General features: G+C 41.1%; 1 protein-coding gene across 3 annotated transcripts; it reads left to right on the top strand.

The window, feature by feature from the left end:
• The first annotated feature begins 531 nt into the window (after positions 1–531).
• Positions 532–24,334, top strand: ZNF488 (zinc finger protein 488). Of its 3 annotated transcripts, XM_082054740.1 has the most exons (5): positions 532–703; positions 1,341–1,394; positions 13,569–13,791; positions 17,879–18,107; positions 19,197–24,334. In XM_082054740.1, the coding sequence occupies exons 3-5, from the start codon at positions 13,573–13,575 to the stop codon at positions 20,363–20,365; spliced, it is 1,617 nt and encodes a 538-aa protein (XP_081910866.1). In that variant the 5' UTR covers positions 532–703; positions 1,341–1,394; positions 13,569–13,572; the 3' UTR covers positions 20,366–24,334. The 3 variants fall into 3 exon arrangements, with proteins under 3 accessions (XP_081910866.1, XP_081910865.1, XP_081910864.1); XM_082054739.1 differs by lacking the exon at positions 1,341–1,394; XM_082054738.1 differs by lacking the exon at positions 532–703 and having other exon boundaries at positions 1,098–1,394.
• The last annotated feature ends 3,041 nt before the right edge of the window (positions 24,335–27,375 follow it).

Genomic DNA, 27,375 nt, shown 5'->3' with positions numbered 1-27,375 from the left:
GACGTTTGATGGTTTTATTTTACATACCAGCTGTGCCACAAATCATTTCATACCTCAAACAAATTCCTAATTTTGTATCCTGCGAGTACTTTCTATGAAGCAGTAATTTTAATTTTAAGCCGTTCATGTCAATATCTGCAACTCCCACAACAGCCTTATATTCGAAAGTGTTGCCAGATGCCCTGAAGGACAACTGTCAGGAAGACTTTGGAGGTGTTTTTGTTATGTTTGTTTTCCCCTTCAACTTTAAAAGAAAGTCCTATTTTTAAAGTACCGTTGCAAGGGGAAATTCCGTCCACCTTCTGGGCCCCCCTCGCTGCGGTTCGCAGCCGCTCCCGGGATGACTTCTGCCACGGGGAGGGGTCCACGGGCGGGGGTGGCAGCGGGCACCGGGGGAGGGGGACAGCTGGGGGGTGCACGGCTCGGTGCCGGCGGGGGGGCCGGGGGCAGGCGCTGCGGTAGGCGTTTCCCGAGGTCTGCTCTGGGCGGGGAGCCGTCGCGGGGGAGGAGGATGCTGCCGTGCTGGGGCGGTGCGGCGGCAGGTGGCTACCGGCGCGGCTCTTGGGGTCCGGTCGGCCCCGGCGGTGGGGTGAGGGCTTCGCGGGGACGCGGCCTTAGCGGGATCCTGGGAGAGGGCTGCGCCGGGAAGGGGGCACGGCGGGGGCCCTGGTGCCGGAGAGCCCCTGTCCGCAGGGGACCCCAGGTAAGCGGGGCCGGGGCAGAAGGGGCTGCGGTGGCCGGCGGAGGGGCCCGGCGGGGCTGTCCGGGGCGGTCACCCTGCCGTCGGCAGAGCTGGGCAGCGCGCGGCGAAGCGGGCAGAGCCGCGCCCTCTCGCCCACCCGCCCGGACTGAGCGGTCGCGGAGCGCTGCGCTGTCCTCCCGGAGTGGGTAAAGGGGACAGCGAGGGGTCGCGGAGTTTCAGGCCGTGCTGGCGGCCGGTGCGCACCGAGGGGGCGGCGGGAGCGGAAAGCCGGCCCGGGGGGTTGTCCCCGACGAGCCCTGGCGCCGCCGCAACGCTGGGAGCTGCCGCAAGCCGGGACCGGGCCGCCCCGGGGCTGGGTTTGCCGGGGAGCAGGCGAGAGTGCGGGGGAGCCCCTTGGTGACTAGTGCTTAACCCCGACCGTGTCACCGCCCGCTTCAATGCGGCAGCGAGGGGAGAGCCCCCGGGCGGCGGGTACCGGCCCTGGGCTGCCGGGGGGCGATGCGGAGGCGGCTCAGGGAGCGGGGGGAAGGCGGCACCCCCTCGGCAACCCCGAAGGTAGTAGCCCTTTTCCTCCCTCCGGCTTCTCTTCTCTCGCCGAGACCTCTCGAACATCAGTTGCCCTCTTCATTGGTTACAGCTCTCCTCATCCTTCCAACTTCGACAGGGGATCACAGCATCGTGGCGGTTTTAGGTACTTTCTTAGGGTCTAATTGCTTTTAAGAAACTGATGAACTTTCTTTGGAATAGCTCACATTGTTATTCTCTATTTGTATGTAATACGAAGATATCCATATTCCTTAGCAGAATTTTCCTACTGATTGAACAACATAGAAGCTGCTGCTGTTGTCACTTTAAAATGTCACATTGATCTTTACATTTGCGAATCCTTCCATGTAAAGGTTTGTGTAGGAATTCGGTCCACCACAAATGCTTGTAACATTTGAATGTCTTTACTCTGTGATCAGACAAGCACTGGTTGGAAGATACATCAATAATAACTTGATGAAATTCAGGATTTTTAAATAGTTTTGTATTTTTAATATAGTTGCTCTTAAATAAAAATAATTTGCACTCATGAATGAAATTTAGAATTTAGTAATAAATTATTGCTCAGGAGCTATCCCTTAATTTTGTTTTTTTTAAAAATATAAAATTTAGTGCTTGACAGCTTTTGTTACCATTTACAAAATATAGTTGGTACTAAAGAGATAGATTTATTTACGTAATAGGAAGACTGAGATATTAAGATTTATTTCTTTTAATGTGTGAAACTACACTGAAGCATAAACGGCTCTTTGAAAAGGCAAATTTAGCCGATATTTAAGCATCTTCCACTATTTCAAAGCAGAGCTGCCTTAAAGAACTCTATAGAGATATCATCTCATAGAATAATATAGCTTTATATCCATATAAATATAATGTAAAATCAAAATATTACTTTATCTTCTATTATCAGAACATGATATAACCAGATGGAAAAGTACAAAAATAAATTCTGTATAAAGAATTATAGATTGTATGGAAGATTTTGCAGAATAAATTACTTGTCTCAATCCTAGTATGTTATATGTAGATATTTTCATGTGTGTAATACTGTGAATCAATTAATATAATTTTCCTACAGTGCAGTCATATGTTACTTGCAAATGCTATGAATAAACACAAGGTCAAAGAACAAAGTAATTTGCTGAGAAGCAAATTATTTTAGGTCAAACATATTTTAATTTACAAAAATAACTTTCCATTTAAAGGTTTCTTTGCTTCATTGTAGTGTAAAATAAGTTGTTAATGTTGTTCCCCACAAATTCACACTACATGGTGTTCTTCAGCTTAGTTACTTGCTGTTATTGGAGTTGGACATTCTGAAGTAGGTTAGCATTAATGTTAATAAGATAAATGTAAGTTAATGTTACTTAGTACTGTTGAAGAAATCTCCAGTATTAACCATGGGAACATGACTGCTCTTAATTTAAAAATATTTATCTTCAAATACAGATGATGAACATGTAAAATCACAAACAATTATATAGCTGTATATATAGCTATATGAATCATTGTGAATGCATGTATGTGTATATAAGTATGTGTACATATATATACGTATGTGCTTACACACCAATATATTAGTTTCCTGTCAGAAATGAACAATTGAACATATATAACACCTTTTTTTTTTTTTTTTTAATCAAGAGTGACTGAAAATAAATAGCACAGCTGTTAAGGAAGAATGTACCTCATATATCTTGAACTTTAATTAGATAGCGTAATTTCTTTTAACTTGTGAAAAGTAGACATGAATGTGACCTGTAGGGAGAGAGAAGAAAAATGATTTGTGACTGTTTTGACAAGTTACACATTTTGGTTCAGCCTGTTTGTGTTTGTTTCAGTCTGGTTGTGTTTGGATTGTGTTGGTTGGTTGTTTCTCCATTTTCTGTGGTTACACATAGGGAATGGTGGTTTTGTCTGCATGGATGCCTGGGTGAAGGAATAAATGAGCAAATCTGTGTGAGAACAGAAGTGGTAGCACATGGTCAGGGCTCTTATTTATATGATTTAAACAAGGATTTAACTGAAAGTGGATCATCTGTGTGACAAGTAACTTTTTTACACTATGTTGACAGATGAGTAGTTGTCTTCTCTGTTCCCCTCCCATAGAATTACTTTGTTGCTTTAAAATGCATGTTTGTTGTAAGCTTTTTTGTGTGTGAGCAAAGTAGAGGCTTTTTTACATCTGCTTTCCCTCCCTTCTTGGTTGTCCCTTGTGACGCTGCTGGGCATTACGTCTATTGCTGAATGGTGAACAACGCCAGAGCAGCAGGAGCAGAAACCAGACCAAGTCTCTGAGGTGAACACCTGCACAATGCAGATCTGGAAATTGAAATATTATGTGCTCTGAAGTGAAATATATCCATATAGTGTACTGTATGTACTATGAAGCTGAAATTATCTTAATTCATAACATTTACAGTCTGATAATCCCCAAGCCTGGCTGAAGAATTAAAACACGCTCACTTCATCCTACAGGAACCCTGTTTTTTAGGTCTTAGGCTTTGAAACCACGAGAACAAAGTGGTGCATAAAAGTAATGCTTCCATTAGACAGAACAACAGTAGTCCAGTGAAGAGCCAGCCCTTCAATACAGTGTCCTGCACACAAAACTGAAGTTTTTGAAAGCCAGCAGACCACAGAGCTGCAGTCAACCCCTTTTTATCCACAGGTGGATTGTCTGACTTATGAATGACTTGTACAAGCCAGTACCATCCAGCAGCATCCATTAGATTGAGATGCAGTGCCAGACAGAAGCACTAATTCTGCCTTTGGGGCAAACCAACTGGAAAGGAGTATTGGCATTTTATGAATCATAGAGCCAAACTCCCAGACCCAGTCTGTCTGAACCACTGGGATAGCAGAAAATAAACATATTTCATCCTTTGAAGTTAGGACAGCATGGTATTATTGTTGCTCATTGTCCATCTTGAAACATCAGGAGCCCTCCTAGTGTCTGCACTGCACTTCTTGTATTCAAGCACTGGGAGGTGTGGGACAGAGACCTGGGTGACTGTCACTCACCTTCTGCCACACTGAAAACCTCCAGTTTACTACAAGGTCTGCTAAATCAAAGAGGTTTCATGAGGAGCTGTGCAGATACTCTTGCATCATACCTCCCAGCAAATCAGTATTGTCGAGGCTTCCATGCAATGTGGCTTCCATTCCTCTCCTGCAAACCCCATTTCCTGCCATGGAAGATGGTGGCAGTAGAAATGGGTGTTCAATGTGGAATTTTCCTAAGTACACAGGGAAGTGTGGTGCTGAGCTGCCATTTGAAAATCAGTGGGGCTAGGGTAAATTACTCTACTGGTACTTCAAATCTCTGTTATTTTCTCATCATCCTAGATCTGATGCTCAATCCCAGGCATTTTGTTTCTGTAAGCAGTGGGACTTGCATCCTTCTGGTGGTCTTGGAGGAATGACTCAATCTGTGTATACTTTGGAGAGGTAGCTCTGCATGTTTGTGGGGCAGCTACCATGTATCAGGAGAGACTCTACTTCAACTTTCACTATTCTTAGAGAAAATACAAAGGAACTTGAAAGATTTTCTTTTAATCTGCATTTCCAAATGGCTCCTGTATTTTACAAGACTTGCTTAAGGCAGATGTGGAGCTTGAGGTATTTACTCATTTCCAAGCAGGGATTTTAGCTCTGTGTTCTTCATTATTCCCACTGAAGTCTGAGATATTGTTCATAATAAAAAGATTTGGCAGCTTCGTGATTCACTAGGCTGGATATCCAGCCAAGATATAATGATGGTTCATCAAGAGCTGTCAGCTTACATTGCACGTACTGAGATTTCAGGTGGTGGAAAGTAGTCTGAAGACCATAAAGCCTTAAAATAGTGAGAAGTGGAGAACTGGTCCCGGAAGGTATCATGAGGATACAACAGAATTCTGACCACCACCTTGGAGGTCTCTTATTCACAACAAAACCTCCAGATTGAACTCACACTCCAGAAGGGGCCACTTTTTGGAAGCTCAGATAGATACTGAGCTCTTCACTCTGAGCTGCCTCATTGTCTTTTCAGGGGATGCCAGGCAGTGAGGTTCCCTGTTTCTACTCACTATTTTTAGGGGCTTGTCAGGTCAGAGTTGTGCAGCTTCTGTACAGGAAAGTACAATTAAAGAAACCTGTGGGTGCCTGGAATGTCAAGGGAAAACCATTTTCATGAATCAGGATAGTTCAGTCCCAATTCTATTCCACTCTCTTTAGATTCAGTTCATCTCTGCAGTCAGCAAATTCCTCCTTGGTGCATAGTTGTATTTATTTCTGCTTCTTCCCAGCTGCCTAGCTCAGGCAAGCTACAGGGCCTGAATCATCCCAGGACTACAGGGGATATGTTCAGAGCAGCAGCACATCAAGGGCTATGAGGAATCGAGAAGAGAGTGCATCAGTTGTAGCCGTGGACAGCAAATAAATTTCAGTCTCTACAGGTTTTATTATCATTATCTCAGTTACTTTATCAGTGCTAATTGGGCCGTTCTTAACACATAGATGGGAAGTGGCTCACTGGCAGGTAAAGGACCTCTTTGTATCAGCTGCCCCTTTGCTTCTATGCAGAATCATTGCTGGAATCCAAATTTGCCATCAGTGAAAATGGGAGGATGAAACAGCATACTCCGAGCTCAGAAATTCAAGAAATATTGTTGGTGGGCTGTTTTGCAAAGATGACTCAGAAATAAGTGATGTGTAACTAGTTTTCTGTCTTAAAGTCAACAGCAAGGATTTCCTTTCTAAGGTAATCCAAGGCTTTGGTATTCTCTACTTGGGATGTAATGGCTGTATGAGGGATTTCCACCAGTAAAGGTGTGAAGGAAGCACTTCATGCCCAAAAGCAAATGTCTCCCAGACCTCTGCCCAAGCTGAAGCAGAGAAGCTCTGTCTGGCAGCGGCAGTGAGCTAAAAGAAACAACTCATTTAGACTTCTTATGCTTTAAAAGGAGCTTTTCAGCTTGTAATTTAATAGATTTAAGAAATGGGTTGCAGTTTCTTTCAGGATTTTTTTTGCGGGAATCTGGAGTTACTTATTTTATCTTTTAAAACAATAATTCTCCTTTCCTTTATTTGATTTCCTGCCAGTTTCCTTCAGTTTTAGTTTTGATCGTTCTCCTTTGCAGTTCACAACTCGAATTATTAAAAAGAAAAAAAAAAAGAAGAACAAAACATTGCATAGAAGGAAAGCAAATGTATAAAACCCAGTAAATGAATTTTTTCACTTTTGCATCTCTGATTCCCTTGGAATTCCCTTCATGTGTTAAGAATCCTTAGTTCCTTATAACAACAGATAATAATAAATGCTGCAGACAGAAGCACTCTGTCTGCATCAGCTCAATTCCTTTAATATCTGTAGTTTATTATGTGTGACATTGCATGTCTGGTCATGGATTCCTCAGACCAACAGACCTCCTGTTGCAATCAAAGGCAGTTTTGGCAGTGGACACAGGAGCACATTGGCAAAAAGTCACAGGTTATGCACTTGAGGAAAAATGCTGTCACACTTCTCAGTAGAGAGTAGTAAGATAAAAGGTGAAGGAAATGATGGTTCCAATATGTAATATTTTTTTTTTTCCTTTCAGTTTAGTTGACATGGCAAATGTAGAGCTATACTGTTTATATTAATCCTCACTCTGGATTTGATGTAAAAATTGTTGGGGAGACTGGGATGATGCTTTTCAGGATCCAATATTTTCATTAGTTTTTATGAATAACTTCTGTACTTTTTTTTCCCTAAATAAGGTAATTTCTTCACAAGTGATATCAATATGTGCAAGTTAATCCACAGTTAAAATGGAATGTAAAGATGAAATAGAAGAAGCTATTGAAATCTTAAAAAAATCAAATTAATTTAAGAGAAACAATTTTTATTATCTTCTTCCATTTATGACATTGAAGAGCTCATCTAGCTAATTAAGTTTTGACTGAAAAGGTTTTCCTCTTGCAAAGGTGGTTCATTTGTTTCCTTCTCACTTGCAAAGTAGATCATAATATTAAACAAGGCTGCCAGTGCTTTTATGACGACCAAGAAATTCCAAGCGATGCCACAGTTCAACATTGTCACTGTGGCAAGGAGAATCAGGCCAAGTCCTACGAAAATAGGAGGTAGGGCAGTCCTTGCTCAAATTGGTCTTTCTACATTTGGATATTTCTACACATTTATTAAAAGCTTGCAGTGACATCTGAAGGCCATATAGTGGAAAATCAGGGATCTGAAAATTAGTTCAGAACTGTTCCTGTGCCCTTCTCTCACTTCCCCTTTCTAGAAACATATTTTTCTCATGAGGTGAGGGAACTACATAAAAGTTTTTCAGGAATGTAGAAGCTGTAATCCTAGTTAGTTAATGGGATGATATGCAAGTGTTAGGAAATGGGGAGAGAGAAGGAGAGGGTTCCAGCTTGGAAGAGTGTTCAGGAAACCAAAAGATGACTAGCAGTTCGTGTGCTGCTTCTGGAAAAAAGCAGGCAGGGAGCAGTTGCTGTAAGCACCATCTATTTTGTGTGCTTTTTGATGGAACATCCACAATTGCATAATCTATAGGGAGTTGCCTGCCCATAGGTACTTGTTGTTTGACAGATCTGTCACACTTCTCAGAAATCAAGATGCAAAATCCATCACTCAGGGACATGGTATATGTGTATCAGATACTCTCTGGGGGATGAAAAGTCCATTAAATAGCAAGTCCCTAAACTCATCCATATGAAGAATTCACATCTGTGACAGATAAAATATGGAGAGTACTCATCGTCTAACAGGTGATCTGACTCTAATGTGCTACTTAAATCACTATAAATATTCATCTTATTTCACCCTTTCAGAGATGTGTGGGGGTGAGCCCAGAGGGATAGGAACTGCTTATGCAGAACATGGGTGAGAACAGCAGGATTATGTTGCATGAGGGGGATCATGTCTCTGGGAGGCAATGGCACTCCCAGCACTGGCAGTTTGAGGCAAGCATATAATTGCCTGCATGGTACAGAGCTGAAGATATGACCTTCACAAAGAGGCTTATGACAGAGTTCTGTAAACTTTGCTATAGTAGAAGAATGCATTACTCAGATGTTTGACAGCTAGCAAATCTATAAGAAATGGGAGCATGCCAGAATTATTGCTCCTTAAATGAGCTAGCCAAAACGTGGAAATCAATAACATAAGACAAGAGTAATTGATTAGGCGAAGTCTTGGAGAATCCTGTTATAATTTTCTCTGTCCTTCACTCACTATGAAGAATGTGAGCAATTCATGTACTTCAATCCATTGAAGAAAATGCCAGGAATTCTAGTATACTTTCTCCATTTCTCATTATGATTACATTTGTACATTCTTAGTAAGTGTGACTTTTCTTAGACTCTGAAGACTGTTGGCAAATATGTGAGATCTGCATTGAAACAGATTTAGAATTAAACAAGAGGTCAAGTACTGGGTTCATGGGCTGGTCTAGAATTCTCGTTCAGGATCAGGACTGAGGATCCTGAAAATGAAGGAAAGTTTTGCAAAAAAACCAACAATTCTTGGTTGTGGATGGAGATTTGTCTTTATATTATAGCCGAATGGAAAACATGTAGAGGTTAGTCTAGATCTCAATCAAACTTCCATCCAAATTGAGAGGTATTTCAGATTTATATGCTGGACTATTTATACATGATCTTATCTTGTCTTAGCTTATTTCTGCCACCTGTTTTAAGCTCTCCAGGTGGTGCTGCTATATTTCAGCAATGCTAATCTCTCTGCTGGCGCTCTCAAGCTATGAGGTTGCACTGACTATTATGCAGCAAGCCTTCTGCCCTGCACGGTGCCACAGTGTAGTCAAATGTCTGCTGAGCCCCTCAGAGAATCCAGCAGATGGCTTTCCAGCAGCAGTCAGACCTGACCTTGTATGCAGTCATTCCTTGGCTGTCTCTGGGTTTAGAATGAGTGGTGGCAGGACTGAAAAGAGCAGAGCTGATGAGGGTCCATACCTTGTTGAGATTTGCTCCTATAAAGTGTCAAAGAATATTTTACTGGACTTTATTGAGAAAGAGCATTGGGCAGTTTTAGGCTTGTGAAACTGCTAAACTCCCCTGAGCTTTGCTGAGAAGGCACATTCACGTTAATTTTCCAGATACTACCATCCTCAAACTAATGGGACAAAGGTAAAATCTATGTTAGCAAACTTTCTTAAATAGTGCCGTGCAGCCTGATATGTTTCTTTAACAGCAATAATAATTAAAAAGCAGTTTTTAAAAGCCTGCTATGTAGAAATACATTGCCTAGGTTGTCTGCATGTGTATGGGGCTATCTTCTTTTATGCTGCCGCTGCTGAGTTGCACAATCCAGCCATAATATTGCAGTGATACCTGTAAAGCTTCTGTAGATATTTAGCTCCCTGTCACCTCTTACTTCTGTTGTTGGTGGTTGTTTTATCTCCCTGCAGCTTCTTAGTTGTGTTTCCTTTGCTGCCAGAAAGTAAATCAATTCAATTTCTCTCTCTCCTCTCAAGTCATGTTTCAAGACTCAGTCTTTACTTTTGAGGAGGGCAGTATTTCAGTTCTTCAAGATAAGGGCTGTGGCTACCAGAGAACACCCTACTACCCCTCACCTGTGCAGGAGGCAAGACTTGTTCCAGTGCTGTCCTGTGGATGAATCTGCACTTTGCAGCAAGTGCTGATCCATGTTGGAAAGCCAGTAGGATGCAGCACACCCCTTTGCAGAGGTAGCAGCTCATTTTTGAAAGCAGTACAGTCATGCTTGCTTGCTGTTACCCCTCAGCTGATGAACTTGCCTCTGTAACACAAGTGGAAGGCTCACCTGTGCAGAGGGTAAAGCTTTCTCACGCTGTTTGGAGAACATAAAAAACAGATTCATCCTTTTCCTTTTAAAGATGTTGCAGAATATCACCACTCTTCACTCCGAGTACCAGTACAGCCTACCCTCTCTGTTTCAAAAAGAGAATGCTGTGAATTTAAACTACACTGCCTCCCTGACATAATCATGACCCAATCCTAAAAAACCCAGTACCTTTGGAGGCACCTAGTCTCCTGTTTGAGCAGAGGGATGCAGGCAGAATGACCCACTCATGAGATAAGTGTTTCATGCCTGACAGGATGCTAAGAAGCTGTGGTGATGCAACAGGCCAGCAACACCAAGGACTCTGGAGATGTCTTGCTGTCACTTTGTCATGGGACACTGTGTGATACCTAGATGTTACACTAGATGGTGCATCAGACAGATTATTTGAAGAAAGTGATCTGCCCATGCCAAAAGCTTCTGGGGCAAGGCTGACTGTAACAAGCCGATGTGCCATGTACACACAGCACATCCTTTACATAACTTTTCACAAAGTTGACTCTTCTGTGCAAAAGTTGAACGCAACCACAGCAGACAAGGCAGTACTTTGAGACTTTGGCATTCATGTCTGTAAGTTTGAGGGATTTCTTTTGCCCACCACAGATTTTTGACTAATTTACAAGTCACTTAGAAATAAACAAACTGTAATGGCATATTGAGTTTGAGGGATGCTTGCATTTGGACAGAGGCAAAATCTGTTAGAAAGTATCTGATACTCCTTATTAACCTGCATTTCCTATATTCCATCAATCTAGGCAAATTAAACGGTACTGAAGATGTGCACATACTGATTTATTTACTGAAGAATAAATATTTATTTATTTGCCCCATATTTGCCAGATACCTTTGCTGTAGGGCAATGCTTCTAATGAGGAGTGATGGCTTTCCTTCCCCTCCCCAGAAGGGAGGATTAGCCTGCAGGCAGGCCTGTGGGGCAGTGCATACAGGCAGAGACTCCTGTGTCCAGGGGATCAATTATTTCCTGCCCTTCCCCTGGGTGTGTGGAAGCCCTTCCTTATTCAGGATTTGGGGCAGGGGATTAAGTAACACAGCAAGCAGCACACATATTGCTGGGAACAATTGAGACTTTCACTAAGGAAGTCAGAAGTGCTGCCTGGGTTGGAGGTGTGAGCTGTGGGTGTGGCCTGGGAGCCGATGGTTGCAGATCCATCTTGCAGGTAATAAAACCAGAGTGGGGCAACAATGCTAAAGCATGTCCTGCCTCCCTGTCAGTCTTTCTCCAGGACGTATATTATGGCAGAGATCACTAGGTGGTGCTGTTACACATAATTCTTAGGCTTTTTCCTGGTATCCACACATTTTCAGTCTGGAGAAATGATACTTGTTAGGGTTGGATTTACAATAGCTATTTGAAAGATGCTGAAATAGAGAGAAGAAGCAGGCAGTGGTAGCTAGCTGGAAGGGTGTGTAGCTTCTTCAGACCTTCCTATCTGCGCTTGATCTGAGATTTCTGGAGGAAGAGACTGACTGCACACGGGTAGCATCCACTCTCTTCCTAGAACTGTGTGTGCTCAAATCCAGCATCCTTCCCCATAGAAAACTCAGCTTTGAGGGCCCTGGATTCCTGTGTTCTCCAGAGTGATACCAGAGTGCCAAGGCACAGAACTCTCCTAGTTTACATAGTTAAATTCAGATGAATTTCACAGGAAAGGAAATCTTAGTAAGAGGAGTTGCCTTCTACAGTCATAAGTGGATAAGTAAAATAATGTCAGAAGATATTAGGAATTTCCTGAATGTGAATTCTTGAGAAAAGGAATTGGGTCAAGTTCTAATTTGTTTCTAAAGCTTTTCCTATTTAGAGAGACTTTTAAGAACTTTAGATATCAAATTTATTTTCTGACCATTTGGAACTTTTAGTTTTAGTATAATTTAAAATAAATGGGCCTTGACTGTTTCTATTTATTAAAAATCAGTGCAGTTTAAATGGAAACATATATGCATATGAATATATTGTATGTATTTAGATAGATCCTAGATATTGTACAAATGTACACATAGTTCACATCATCTTGTTATCCCACCAATAGAGAATTTAGGAGATCATTGGGAAGCCAGGCAATGAAACTCATCATTAACATAAAGCATAGACCCATTATATCCTCCTCTAAGTGACTAATCTCTGGCAAACCATTTGACCATTTTTTTTTCACCCCTTTACCTCCCACTCTTTTCCTTGGTTGGCTGGTTTAAGCCCTCATCCTTCAGATGTTTACTGCATATGTAGGCGTGTATTTTAATATTTTCAGAGTAGGGCCTTAGACCTTGCCTACCAGGAAGAAATTATACTGGATTAACTGTACTGGTTTGGAAACTGATTTAGTTAAATCAGTGCAACTCTCCTGAGCACTTCATATCACTTCAGTTTAAGTCATGAGTCAGTGAGTAACAAATCAATTCTGTTGGCAGAGAGTGAGAAGATTAGACTGGATCTTCAGCCCTTCCATCTCAGTATTTATTAGGCTAAGGCCTCTTCGGGGCTTATTGCTGTTCTCTTTAATTTTCCCTGCCTAATGGACCTGATCCAGCTCTTGATGGCATAAATGAGGGGTTTTGCATGACCTCCAGCTGGGAGCAGGAGATGGCAAGATCTTTATTAAAATCCTAGAGAAGCTTAGAATGACAAATAACTCAAACCTGCCTCCTCACTGCATACAGAGTTCTCAGATTATGATTCATATTGCAGAAATAACCTCTGCTCTGAAAAATGTAATATTCTACATTCAGGGCAGGAAAATTCATCCTCTAAAGACAGCAAACTCTACTAACATTATGCTAAGAGTATCACCATACAAAGAATCGTAATATGATTTGATCTTCCCAGGAAAAGCAGGTAAGCAAGATCTCATCTATATCTTGAGATGGGATGAAAATAATATTTTTTTTTTAATCTCCACAGATTTTGTGCATTCATGTTAGATAGATTCGGGACTCAGGTTATTCCTGGTTTTGTACCGACTTAACCGGAAACTAGAATGATGTTGCACTTCCAAATGAAAAAGCACAGCTTTTTCAAAATGCATTTCGTGAAGTGCTTGCCTTTTTTTGTTGTTGTTGTTGTCTACTTTTCTTGATGCTTCTATGAACTACTGCTAATAAATAAGGATATCTGAGAATGCGCTGAACAAGTGTATGCTGAGTTCCATTCACTGAACATTTTGCTTACTGTTCCCAAAGCTTCTAATTCCTGGCTGCAGAGAGTAGCAGTGTGGGAGGAGTTGAACTCCTACAGTGTTTGCCTATTCTAGAAAAGAGTAATTAATTTGTTTACAAATGTAAGATTTTGGTTTAGTGAAAAGTTATTCTTCTCTTTTTGAACTGGATGATAATAAAGCTGTAAACTTCTTAACCAACAATGTCCTGGCATGCTCTTATAATTCACCTGAAGCTCCCGGAAGTCCTTGTATTGTAAGTAGTGCTGCCTTCTTCCATTTCTGTCTCCATTTCAAATGCAATTTCTTGTTTATTTTACAGGTTTATGATGGAACTTACATCTTTGCCTAAATTTCTTTGGACAAGTGACAACAAACTTCTGCATAACCACTTTCCGGACACATTGGCTACTGTTCATACCACACAAGACATTCCCAAAGAAGTTGTTTTTGGACCATGCATGCTCCAGAACACCCTGCTGGACACTGTAGCTTTTATTGCTCTCAAGTGTTCTGATCGGCGGAACATCCACTATGTGTTTAAGGTAGGAGAAAGCAGCATTGAATGTGAATCACATAAAAAATGGGTTACACCATCCATGAGGAGGTAACTTTGCCAAAGAGTAGATTTTTATTTTGTTCAGCACAACTAACAGCTCCTTCAAAGGTGGGAGGTAGCCAGTGCATTTATGATTTACGAGATGTGGACTGGAGGGACCTCAGTGAAAACTGCTTCCTTTGCAGGAAAAATACAATGTCCCATTTCCGTGCTGATGATTGATGACATGCTTAAGCACTGATAGAGAACAGGAGGAAAGAGGGACAGATAGTTTAGAAAAGTCACACTCAGTTTTTTCCTTACAAAGGAGGCTTATCAGGAGGTGTGACAGCCCTGTGAGTGCAGAGAGGGAAGACTGTGGCACTACACTGACTTATGCAGGTGGTACATTCACAGCATTTATTGAGAGATTTGGGCAAATGTTAACCCAGTTTGATCAGTTATCCATAAAAGTGAAACCACAATGGCAGTGTTCATCCAGCACAGGCTATATGAACTGTGGAAGATATTGGTGAGGCAACTAGTTCACACAGTCTTCAGGCAGTCAAAACTCATTGCTATTAGTACATGAACCTCCTAAAGTTACCTTAGATAGGTCAGCCTTTGTTACACCTGCACTTTTGAATCACTGTAGAGAAGCCACAGAGATAAGTCTGTGAAACGAAAGGAACTGTCTTGTAGGGAAAGTCAGAAACCCCAGGACTGTGATAGAGTGTTAACTCTCCAGCTCTATTTCCCATATTTTTTGTTCCTTAGCCACTGCCACTGGGCAATTCTCATGCTGACCTGTTATCTTGGCTTTCTGGTTCTTGGAGTACATTTCAGTCACTGTTGGTCTAGAAGAAGACAGGGAAGAAGTGTTTTACAATGTGAAGCAAGCAGATTTCCCACATGCTACGGTATGGGTGGATCTGGGAGAGATCCATGTTCTGCTAAGATTTCTGTACTCTGGAGGAGAGAAATCCCAGGTAATATGTGTAATATGGAAGATGGAGCTGTCAGAAGATACCTGTTTGCCACTTTTGCTTTAAACAAATTAAGAAAGAGAAGAGGGTTCAGAGTTTTTCTGACTATTTATTTGACACTCTGGCACCAGTTTGCTTGCTTTGACAGTGTTATCAGTAGCCCAGGAGAACTGCAAGCTCTTTGGAGAAAGATCTCTTCCGAAACAAGGCTTTATTTATGGAATATTTCTGTATTTCTCCTGGGAGCTTTGGAATGACTGTAGACTCAAGAAAGAAGCTTGAAGGGTTTCTATATTGGAAGAGCCCTCCAGAGGGATGGTTTTAGTGTTTTGCTACATTTAAACTAAGTAATTGTTATGCAGCCATGAAACTGGATGCCCGAGTTGGCTCAGATCACTGTCTTTTGGCAGTAAATGCATCACACTCTGTGCAAGTAATGGTTTCAGCTGCAGTTGGTGGTCCCATATCCTGTTGGCTGCTCATAATTAAAAGTAAACCTTCCAGAAATCAGGAACTATTGTTAAGCTCCTAGCTCTGTGTGTAGATAATTAATTAACAATTCAGTCATGATTCTATGTTGTTATTATGGCACTGAGGCACAAAACATAAAATGGGTTTTGATATGCTGGCTGTGGTGCAACGAGAATACATACAGGCAGAAATTTGGTAAGGTGAATTCTTTGTAGCTGAGTTCATGTTCACCATAGTTCAGCATCACTCCTGCAAGACTTTGGGGAACATTATTTCTAACAAGGGCTTCCTCATCTTGGGCTTTTATGTTTAGTCCGAAAGGGAGCTCTATGTTTTTTCTCTTGTCCTTTTGAAGACCCTAATTTGAGCTTCTTGTGCCAATTTGTATGCTTAGGCAAAGAAAATACCTCGGCAACCATGGGCACAGGTAGTTCTTTTCAACCAATCATTTACCCCAAGAAAGCAAACCAGCCCCTTACTAAAGCCATCCATTCCACTGAGTTCCTCTGCCCCTTACAGCTTCTTGTGGGTTCCAAGGAAGAGATTTATTCTCTCCCTTCTCCTCCAGCCTCTGTCAAGGAAGCCAGGTTTCTTCCATAGCCCAGCTTAATTTAGTCTGTTGGGCTTTGAAGCCTTTACCTTATATATATGTGCAAAGGATCTGAGGGATTGTCATCTCCAGAAGAAGGTGGACTTGCAGGGTTTCTAGTCTCTCTAAACACACGGAAAAACTAAAGCTGGCATATGCTTCTAGTTGACAGCACCCAGATCTTATGTTCTGTCCTTTATTCCTCCCCACTTTCTTTAAGCTCTCTCAGCTCCTTCCTGGGAGGCTTAGTTCCTGGAGGAGCTGTGTTCCCTTTGACTTTGCTTAGAGCACTGGGTGGATGCTCAGTATTTCTGAAACACAGAAACTAATAAATGACAGCCCTGACATAGCTATTAGTTACAACCACTGTGTGTGGGTGGGTATGCTTGTGTCACTGTCAGACTTTTGTATTTCTCAGTCGTTGTTAATTACCATGGCATTTAGAGAGATCCAGTTACAGGGCATGCTAATTTATTTTCTCCCTTCTAGTAATTAATTCTTATCCTAATGGTCCCTTAATGTTTCATGCTTGGTATTTAAACTACTAATGTAGTCATACTTTTCATGGTAGGTAATAGAGAGAGTTAAAAACAGGGAAAGAAGTAGCCAAAATATTGTTTCTGATACCCAACACCAATGAATGTCTGCCCTGCAATTAGTGGAAAACAAAGAGCTATACATTGCTTGGGGTGAAATTTAGATCATACTTGTCAGTGGACATTTTTCATTTCCAAACTTCTTCCTTTCTAAAGAATGACTTAGTACTTCAAAAATTAGCTGAGGCTTTTTATGTGTGTAAATGTTGCCCTTGATCACTCTGTGTTTCAGCCTCCAAGCTATGAAAGTCTTCCCCATCTTCCAAATGTTGCAGAGGACATAGATCTGCTGTGGTAAACACCAAGGAAAAACCTATAAAGAAATCAATCATTCCCTATTCCTAGCAAATCCAATAAAGTAAATAAGATAGGAGCAACACACATTGAATGAGGGAGACAAAGGCAAATGTTTATAGTTCTATTATTTCCAGAGCATGGTCAACCTGTGAGGACTCAGAGAAAGGAGTGCAAGTGATTGAGCACAATGCTGTAATACAGACACAGAGAGGAAATTTAATTTGAGCAGCAGACTTAATACTATTTTTTTAACTTTGGAGTGCTTGACCTTGCAACCTAACAACATTTTTGAACTTAATCTGTTTGGCATTTCTGAATGCACACATACTGAAAATAAATCAGCCACTTGCTGCTCTCAGAAATAATTCACCTGATGGGTTCTTATCTGTTCAGATACACTGAAATGAATGTAATCAATTTATCGAAGTCAGGAATAGGAATATGTCATTTTATTTCTGAAAAAAGGAAAGAGAGAATTTACGTGCTTCGTATTTGTATTTATTAAAATCTAATTTTTATGTAATCTGGCAAAACAGTTATATATGCACATGTTGTCTTCTTGAGGTGTTGAATCAAAAAAACAAGGTTATTCGTACACCTCCTGATCTATATTCTCTTGTATCCATATCCATGTGCAACTGCCCAGAGTGCTTGTTCATTTCTGGGCTGACACTGCACTGATCTGGGGGTCTGTGCATCTCACACTCCCCCAGGCCACAGCACTCCTGACTCATGTTCCATCTTACCACGGGATTGAGACCTCTGCTTACAGAGGAGCACACCTTCCATATCTCTGTGATCCCCACCTGGCAAAGTCCCATGGGACAACCTGCATCGGACAGAGGACATGCAGAGTGGGCTGGAGACTGGCCAGATACCATGCCTGGCACTGCCCCAAGAGGTAGCGTGGAAACAGCAGTGTCTCCTCCTCCCTCCTATGCAGCTGCATTCCCAGAACTCTCAGCACTCACACAGGGGAAGCCTTCGCCCTGTGAGGACTTTGAATTTGTTGACGCTAGTGTATGAATTGGGCTCACAGCTTTTGCATACTGGCTCTGTGTGAGGCAGAAAATAGGCTTTGCTCTTGAATTTGGTGCAAATCTATTTTGGGTCCCAAGACCTGGAACTTCCTTTTTTTTGTGTCCCATCTCACAGGTAGATGTAACATCTGCGCACAGTCCCTTGGGATTGCCTTGGATGAGACTTGTACAAGCAGCTGCCAATAGCAAGGAGCAGAACTTGGAAGCTTACTTGGAAAACAGTCAGTTATATTACCGCTCTACTAGGAAAATAAAAAAAAATGAAGAGCTGCTTGTCTGGTATGATGAGGAGCTTTCCAGACTCTTGGGTTTCAATGAGATAAAACCTCAGAGTCCCCAGAATGGTAAGTACTAAATTGTTGGCTGCAGGGGTCACTGAGGACTGAAATGAGTTTGCAACATCTTTAGTATAGGGTGATCTTTTAATATGGGAAATAAAACCTGCCTAAATCCCTAGGTGGTTTGCTAAAAGAAAAGACCACCTTCTTTGGGATTGAACTGGAGGCTGAGAGCAAGAACAAATTTATGGTTCTCAATAGCGTTTTCATTGCTACTTTCCAGGAGAGGATGGTACACTAGGGATTAATGCTGAAATTGATGAGCTGTGTAATGGATGTCTATGCACCTGACTACCTTGGAATCCTAAAAGCCTAAAATATAATTTGGAAATATGCTTACTTTAACTCATTGAGGAATCAGGTACAGGCTAGTGTTCAGCTTTAAACCTGTAAATGAGCAGGACTGTAAAAAATCATAACAACCCAAACTACTGCATACAGCATAGTCTTCCTATTTAGCATGGAACACAGCAGAAGCAAGGAAAAGGGCATGATGTTCATTGTGAGATATGGCTAGAAATGTATTTATCTAAAAGAAATTGAGTTGGCAATTGTTGAAAAAGTTAAAATGTAGATTATGGAGAGACCTAGCAAACCTCTGTCAGGTCCATGACAAGGTTGACTCCAGCTGTCATTTACTCCAAACTTTATTACTTGGGTACATAGAGTTTGACATTGAGCCTATATTAAAGCCAGTGACTTAGGAAGCATTGCCTCAAATCTGGGTTCAGGCTTCAAATTCTCATAAAGTCCATATGGTTTTATCTAGACAATTGTGTACTGGCCATTTTACGTAATACAAATTTAGCTTGAGAGTCTAAATGAAAGCCTCTTGCAAGTGGCACACGAAGGCAAATATGGAAGAACCATTTTCTGTAGCAGAAAGGGGCCTGATTCTGCACTGGCATTAGTTTTACCATGACACAGTCTTGTATGACACAATAAATGTTTCTGTCTGGGCTTTTTTTTGGGGGGGGGAGGGGGCGGGGGCAGGGGAGGGTCGTGTTTTGGGATTTTTTTGTGTCAATGATACAGTCAGAGTCTGCTCATGATCACGACTTTGCAAAACTCATTGTCTGTTGTCTGTTTCTGCAGAGCTGAGATGCCAAGAATGTGACCGAGTCTTTAAATGTGAGCATTCCTATCTCTCCCATGTTCGCTTCCTATGTGTCCCTGAGAAGAGTGCCCTGCTATGGAAAAACTTCCAGGACCCTAAGACTGAAAAGAGCATCTTATCTGAGCAGACCACAAATTTCCACAGCCTGGCAAGAGACCTAGAGGTCAAAATGGCAGCTTGTAAAGATGACGCCCATGGTCTCATAGGAGAAAAGAGAACAAAATCTGAAGAGGCTGAGAATAACAGGAGCAGGAAAACAGTGTTGTTGGAGAAAACCAATAATCTGTGTGAGGAACATAACTGTGGGGGCAAGGAAGAGGTTGGGGGAGAGCATGCATTGGCTGGTTCTTTCTGGAAGCTTAATTCAGGGAGGCAGTCATCTAGGAAGGATACTTTAGAGCAGAAGCAGAGCGCTTTCACTGAGGTCAGGAGGATGAAGGAGAAGCTGAGAAATGAGAGACTGAAAGAGCGAGAACAGGAGGATGGCACAGTCCCGCTTGGGAAAGAGCAGGTATCCAAGGAAGTGTTGCTGAACTCCTCCAGTAGTGCATTCTCCTTTGTGTGGCCCACCAGAACTGGAGGAGAACAGAAGAGTGCTTTCAGCAAACCCAGTAAGTGTCTTGCAGAAAGAGCTGCAATAAATTCTTCTCATCCCATGAGTGAGTCAGCAAAGAGCCTGGGGGAGCTGTCTGGCTTGATTGCCACCACAGACATCATGTGCTGCAGCACTCTTCTAAATTCCAAGTTCTTTGTCAGTGATTTGTGTAATGCTCAGATGCTACAGGCAAGCATCACTCGGAGCAATGCTTTCCCATATACCTCAGAGCCATGGCCCAAACAAGCAGGAGGACAGTTACAAAACTCTACAACCACTTCTTCGTCCTCCTCCTCCTCTTCCTTGACTCTTCTTCCTCCCACCTTCACGTCCTTTGGAGTGGCTGCCCAGAACTGGTGTGCCAAATGCAACCTGTCCTTTCGCATGACATCTGATTTAGTCTTCCACATGCGATCACATCACAAAAAAGAATACTCCTCAACTGAGTCCCAGTGCAAGAGAAGACGAGAGGAGAAGCTAACGTGTCCCATTTGTCATGAGTACTTCAGAGAACGCCATCATTTATCTCGGCACATGACTTCTCATAATTAGAGCTGTGCAGATAGATGTCACCAAGGGACTGGGAGGTTGGGTAAGGAAGGGGAACATGATTCACTTGTACCCATTTCTTTTTGAGTTTACATTAATTTCTTACAGGAAATCACTGTTTACAATAATTTATAATAGATGCTTTGCAAAAAATATAAAATATTTACAAGAGCCTGAGTGAGTTTTAAGTTTTGAAAACTCAATCTAGCCCTTCTCAATCTATTTTTGAGGAAATAAAATAGTGAAATGAATGCACATGCAGTATTAATTTGCAAAAAGTTGGGAAGGAAATTATTGGTTTGCAAACAGTTTTCTTTGCTTGTATTTGATTTGCTGGTGTCTGTGCAGTACAATGTAAATACAGAAATAACAACCATCTCATTAAAAGGGGAATCTTTAAGCATTAAAAAAGTGAGAGTTTATACGCTTAAAGAAAAGAAAATACTGTTTCTAGCAGCTTTGGTGGACTCTTACTCCTTTATGCTAGATGAATCAGCTCTCTTATCAGATTTGTGAGTCTGACTAAAAAACTTATATCTCATGTCTCCTTGGCTTTGAAAAATACTTAAGTTAAGACTCTATCTGAAATTTGTGATCATCAACAGAAGATCAAAAAGGACATGACTCGTAAATCAGTATATCTGAGTTCTGTTCTAGGTTCTGCCACTTTTGAAATATCTTTTACAAAGTCAAGTCAACCTGGATCTGTATCAAAATTTGACCTGTTGTTGATGTTATTGTGTAGACAGGGAGCACAAGTTCTGCCTTCATGTGTGCTTGCAAGATCTGTATGACTTTGGCAGGCATATAGATCTGATGAGGCACAGTTTGGCCTGTGGCTTTCAGGTTTTAGATATACTAAAGGAAGCAACTGAGATATTTGAGTTACTATTAGCTACTGATAGGGTCTGTACACTTTAATTGTGAAAGATAGGCTCTGTTCTGCTAACAGGTAGAAGAGGAATGTATTTCACAAAATGACACAGGCTTACATTAAATGCATTGCTTTAAACCAGATCATTTATCCTCATGGATATCCTTATCTACACGGGCCAGTTCCAGCTTTTTTTAAAGGTGCCAAATTATCTCTGTAGCCTGTCCATACAAGACATTTTTCTCCTGCCTCCTTTCGTCTGAGCTCTGCTTAGTCTCAGAGGCAGATGAATTATATTGCTCTGGGCAGGGGAAGCAACAATCCTGTCTATTGTTACTGCAGCTCATCCAACTAGCCTTTCATTACTTCTTTAATCCACTTAGGGACTTGCTCTTGATAGCTTATGACAAGCATAGTATTCTTCAGGTTGTTTGCTGATTTTGTGGCCTATCTCTAAGCCTCATCTGATATTATTTCCTTTCAGATTGACAATAATCATAAACCATTCATTTCCCACCTAAGAGTATCCCATGGATTTGTAAAAGACATCGCAATATGCTCCTTATTATCTTCAGACATTCTGATGATATAATCCAGTCTACTGCACAGTGGACACAGCTTTCTTTGATTTCCCATGCTGATAATGCAAGTGTAAGCACGTAAACACATCTGAGTGATAAAAGACAGCCCGAGAGTCTTGGGCTATCAGTTCGGATCAACATATTACACTCATTGTGATCTTTTGAGAGATTTCTGTAAGTCAGGAGACTGTATTCTTCCAAAATGTTGCTGTTGAACATTAATACATGTCTGTTTCCTATGAACATAAACATATGACTTACTGCAGGCCAACCACTGGCTGTGCACCCCAGTTTAATTTTCCCAACATAAAGTGATTAAACTCTTACATTATGCCTTTGAGTTCAGAAGACATGAATTGAGACTGGAGGTTTGGTTGAGTTGGAGCACAGCTTTCCAAGGTCAGTGGTGGAAGCTCCTTCACTAGAGTAATTAAAAACCAAAATGAGCAAAAGCTTTGGAACATGTAGCACAGGGAACAACCTTGCATTGAGTAGGGGGTGGTGTGGTTTCCTTCTAATCTTTCCATCTCTATTTTGTGTCCAATAACATTTACTGTGTAAGAAATATATTTATAGCAAAGTTTAATGGGCCAAATTTCACTCCATTTGGCTTTATCTGGGTGCCAGCCAGTTTACTGTGAAGTTGGTGTCCATAAAGTGTAGTGAAGGACTCCATGGTGTAACTGCATGCATATGTGGCTAGGGTTATAGTTCCCGTTAGTAGTTTTGGCCAGATTGTGATCTCACTTATTCCAGTGCAAATCTAGAATAATTCCATGTTGCTACTCCTCATTTACGTCAATTACTTTATGATCTGCCTGGCCCAGTATAAATAAGACTAAGAGTTTTTGGTACCATTGCTGCAACACGTTCTCTTCTGTACTTTCTGAAAGAGGCCACGTTTTCTTAACAGTTTTATGGTTAGAAACCTAGCTTCAGATTTCTTCTGGAAAAAGACAAGACCCACTGTGTAATGCTCCCCAGTAGTATATTGGCGCATCGCTTCAACATTACCCTGTTCCAAGGGCCTGTTTTTCCAGTGTGCTACACCTGGCATATAATTTAGATTAGAATGAAGCAGTACCAAATCTAACCGGTTATATGTTTTCTCTGATTTTGTGTTAGTGTGAGTAATCTTGAGAAACTGTTGAAAATCAGCCACTGATAAACAGCTGGTAAAGCTCAAAACCTCTTCCAACAGTGTGTTAGATCCACATCCTTAGAGGTCTCACCAGTAATTAAAATACTTCACTCTGCTTATGTTATGAGGCTTAAACAAGCAGCAAGACTACAGGGAGAGATAGCTTTCCTTTATGTCAGAAAGCTTCTTTCTTTGGGGAAAAAATGGTAAGAACTCTTACCCAGTTTCATTATGGGCATATCTCAGCCACAGCAACTTACAGACTGTGATGACAAGCAACGCATAAATGCCTTCTGTGCACAGAAAGGTGAGAGGACTAGTTATGAAGAGTGACAGAGCTGATTCAAAATGCAAAAAAAAGAAGAGGAGAGGGTTTAAATCAGCTTTATTTCTGCTACTGTCCTCGCCTCCTCTGGCTGCAGGGGCAGCTACACTTTGGTCCTAGCAGGGTAAGATTGGGGATTTTCCTCCTGTAACATGGAATCACACTGCAGGCGAATGTGTGCAACACTGCCATTGCTCCTTTGTAGGTGGCCAGTGGTGTAAAAATTGAGTGAACAAATCGCTTGCTATATTTGACTAAAGTGCTTTATGAACTAAGACTTGTTTACACACGCAACTGACCAACATGACATCTTGTTGCCTGCTACACCTGTGCTGACATCCGAGCAAAACAGCATAGATGCCAACAGAATTGAACCTGATTCCCTATGTGTAAAATGAGCTCTTGTGGAAAGCTCTGCCTGCAGGCAGAGGGAACGTCTTTTATATGTCTCAAGTTTAGCTGGGTGTCTCACCTAAGCTGGGTCATATAAAATGGGGGGTTTATCGAAAATTTTTGCAGATTTTATTTCTTTAAATGAAAATACTCATATTAAAGCTGAGTTATATTGCACAGACAGAAGGAAGCCTAATGAGACAAAGAAAAACAAACTTTCTATAACTGAGTCATGCTGGAAGTTTTTTTTCCCTTATGTCTAGAAGTCTGAACATTTAACTTGGTACAGATGAAAGGAAATCCTGCTGGAGGAAAGGGACTCCATTAGAGCAGGGACTTCATGAAGAAGAGACTTATGGAACTCACGAAGGACTGCATTCAGTCCCAGTGCAATACTGTGATTTTACAGCAGGGATTTGTGTCATTTCTACAGGTAAAAATGCTTGGAAGAAAAAAAAAAAAAAGGCTTTTTTTTTTTTTAACAGGACACAATTTGAAGTCAGCTGACTGGTTCTTTTCCTGTCTTTGCTAGCATCTGTATGTGTAATTTTGATCAAACCACTGTTTCTCACGACATCTGTTTCTGGAGTAGTGAAAAGGGACATGACCCAATGCTGTCAAGCTCGGCTGTATTTCTGCAGTGGGTTGTGAGTTTACTGATAGGGAATGCCAGATTAGGATATTTGCCCACTCATTGACCCCTGAACTTCTTCCAGTGAAAATGTGTTTCTCTGTCAAACAGCATTCAGATAGGCTTTTGGAAAATATGTATTTACCTGTTTTTTTGAGGGTAGTTTTTCACTAATCAAAGCAATCTGTGGGCTACCATTTGTCTACAGAGCATAGTTTGAAAATGACTGGACTAATGCAGCTTTTGTGGGATGATCAGGGAAAACTACATTAGAGGGATCATGAATGCATCATTTTGTAGCAAAAAGATGAATAAGCTGGCTGTCATTTCTCGGTCAGAGTTCTGTGAATGCTGAAAGGAGAAAGATCATACTGCTAGGAGGCCTGATACACCAGCTCCTTTCTTCCTGCCTTTAAAAGGAACATGATTAGATTGAACTTTACGAAGTAATTCTGGGTGGGATGGTAAGGAAATGGTCTTATAAACTGTTGAATGTCCATGTCAGCTCTGGAGCCAGAAGGGAGCAGCACAGCAGTTTCAGCAGTTTCCTTTTGTGTTGTGGAAGGGCACTTCAGAAATTGCTTCTTCCTCCCTAAGAAAGCTTCTAACTTTCTAATTTAAACCACAAACCATAGATTTTCTGTGACTGATTTTCATTCATAGTTTTGTGATGTTCAAACCTGTCAATGCAGTGTAATTTTCTATACAACTACTGTCTGTAGTTTTGTGAGGCCTTTTGATCACACTGTGCTGTGGACACGGTTTGGTTTGAGCTCATGGTTTCAGTAGTCACTAGAAACATTAAAAATGCCAGCTGGAGCCAAACCTGGGGGACATACATACAAAGTAGGACATACAGCTCAGGATCTATGTCTTCCTTGACACTGCGGAAAAAAGTGGAAGATCCATGCAGAATGCAGCTGTGGGATAAAAAGAGAAAGTTCTTGACTGCACAGATGACACAGATCAGCTTCAGTTCTGAAAGTGCAGGTTTAGGTTCCAGGAAAAATTCTGTTACTATCTTAATTCCAGATGTTCTAGAAACGTTTGTTACCTCTAAACAGTGCAGTCCTCTAAACAGTGAGTCCTGCAGGCTCTGCCTTTACATGGATTTCCTTTTGCTCAGTTCTGAATTTACCTCCATTCAACTTCACAGTGTTAAAATGAGATGGGATAGAACATAGTCCACCTACCCTGCTTGTTATCTCTCCACTCTGAGATAAGAAAGCTGATCTTTTCAGTTTCTTCAAACCTGAGATTTCCTGTGACCCTGTCTCAAGCAAGAAGTACAATATAACACAATTTGCACTACACCTTGTCCAAGTTCTAGGCTCATTGAGATGGGAATAAAAATGACATAGCAGTTTGCGAAGACAGGAAAAAATAGTTTTTAACACACTGGCCTTTGTTAAGCCTGATAGTTTCAATTAGCCAGGAGATGACCTATAAAATAGTAAATAATATTTTGTCAATTAATAAAATTTGTCAAGGTTGTATATTAATTTTCCAGTGAAACTGATCACTTCAGTGAACTAACAGCACTACTGATTTCAAATAGGATCACCAGCAAATGCATCTTCACTTTTTGTTTCCCCAACTGGATTCCAATTTCTACATATATTTATTATTCATAAATACTTACCATACTGCTGTGGGAAGCAATTATGTGCTATTTGTACCCATATACTATAGCTTTTGGTCCTTGAATGGATGGCTAAAGTTTTTAAATGTTGGGTTGAACCACTACTGTACTGTACATGACAGCACAATTGATTGTGTTCAGGAAAACAAAGTAGTACCATTTAGATATTAAAGAGGCTTAAAAGACACTAAAATAAGTACATTAGTGTTGTTTAGGTTTTCATTGACTACTCCAGTCTTTTCCATATTAAGTATCTTTAATATTATCCATATATACACCACTTCACAGAAAATTTTGTATGAGTTTTAATTCATTTAAATATTTTCCACAACACTGGGATGTTCAACAATTAGCTAGTGCATAAAAATTAGAATACGAAAATGACTCAAAAGAGTACAAGTTAGTAATCACACTGACTGTAGCTAATAAGACAAACAAGTAGTAAAAAAGGATGGAAAGTCTATCTGGTTGTTAAAATTGTTTTCCTCTAAATACCAAAAGAGATTCTCTGCAGTCAGAAGTTTAAACATGATTTATAAAAAATCCTGGCAGGAACGTACAAATAAGCAAGCAAACAGCAATGTGTAACAACTACAGACTCTGACTAAACTTCAGGGAACCATCTTCCTAACTTAATTGCCTTACAGCTGGCATTTTGTAGAGATAAGAAATGTTGAGATCCACATTAGAATTATAGGTATTTCTAAATCATTGCAAGGATAGATGTTTAGATAAGAACTGTAAGAAAGACAAGAAATGTCATTCATTGATTAAGCTGATGTCAATAATGCTGTTAGGTGCACTGGAACACAACATTACTTGATAAGTAGCTTGTTAGCAGGATGCAAATTTATTTCTCTGCTTTCTTCTTGTCTTTGGGGCAGGACACACAGCCATCTGGTTTTAGCCTTAAATAGATGCATATGATTCTTTACACTGACCCAGTTGATCTAAACACTGGTGAAAGAGTCAAGGTACCACCTTTCTCCTGCTCATTCTCCATCCCTTTTCCAGATATTAGGGGAGAGATAGGCACGCACCTCAGACATACCAGGAGCACAGGCAACCCTGACAGACCGGGAATGGTTATTTTGGTATATCTAAATGATGAAATTGAGAAGAGACTTCATCTAGCTCTTGCAGTTTGGAAAACAGACTCTCCCAGCTACTGTTAATTCTTCTTTAAGATGTATAAATAGGAAGGTACACAATTTCCAAAGAAGCAGGGGTGTCTTTTCTATCTTTGCATGAATGCTTTGAGGTGGTTCACATGCCTTCAATACTGACAGTTGGGATTTTCTAGGGACCAGAGGAAATCTCTGTGATTTGGAGTTACATCTTAAAAAACAGACACTGCAACAACTAACATTTACATTTGACTACAGGAGAGGAATCCAGAAACCCCAGTGAATTATGCCAGTATCTC

Source organism: Streptopelia decaocto, assembly GCF_964273445.1.
Source record: "Streptopelia decaocto genome assembly, chromosome: 5".
In the NCBI taxonomy this organism is placed as follows: Eukaryota; Metazoa; Chordata; class Aves; order Columbiformes; family Columbidae; genus Streptopelia; species Streptopelia decaocto.
The sequence above is the reverse complement of the archived record's forward strand: the minus strand, read 5'-3'. Positions and strand labels throughout refer to the sequence as shown.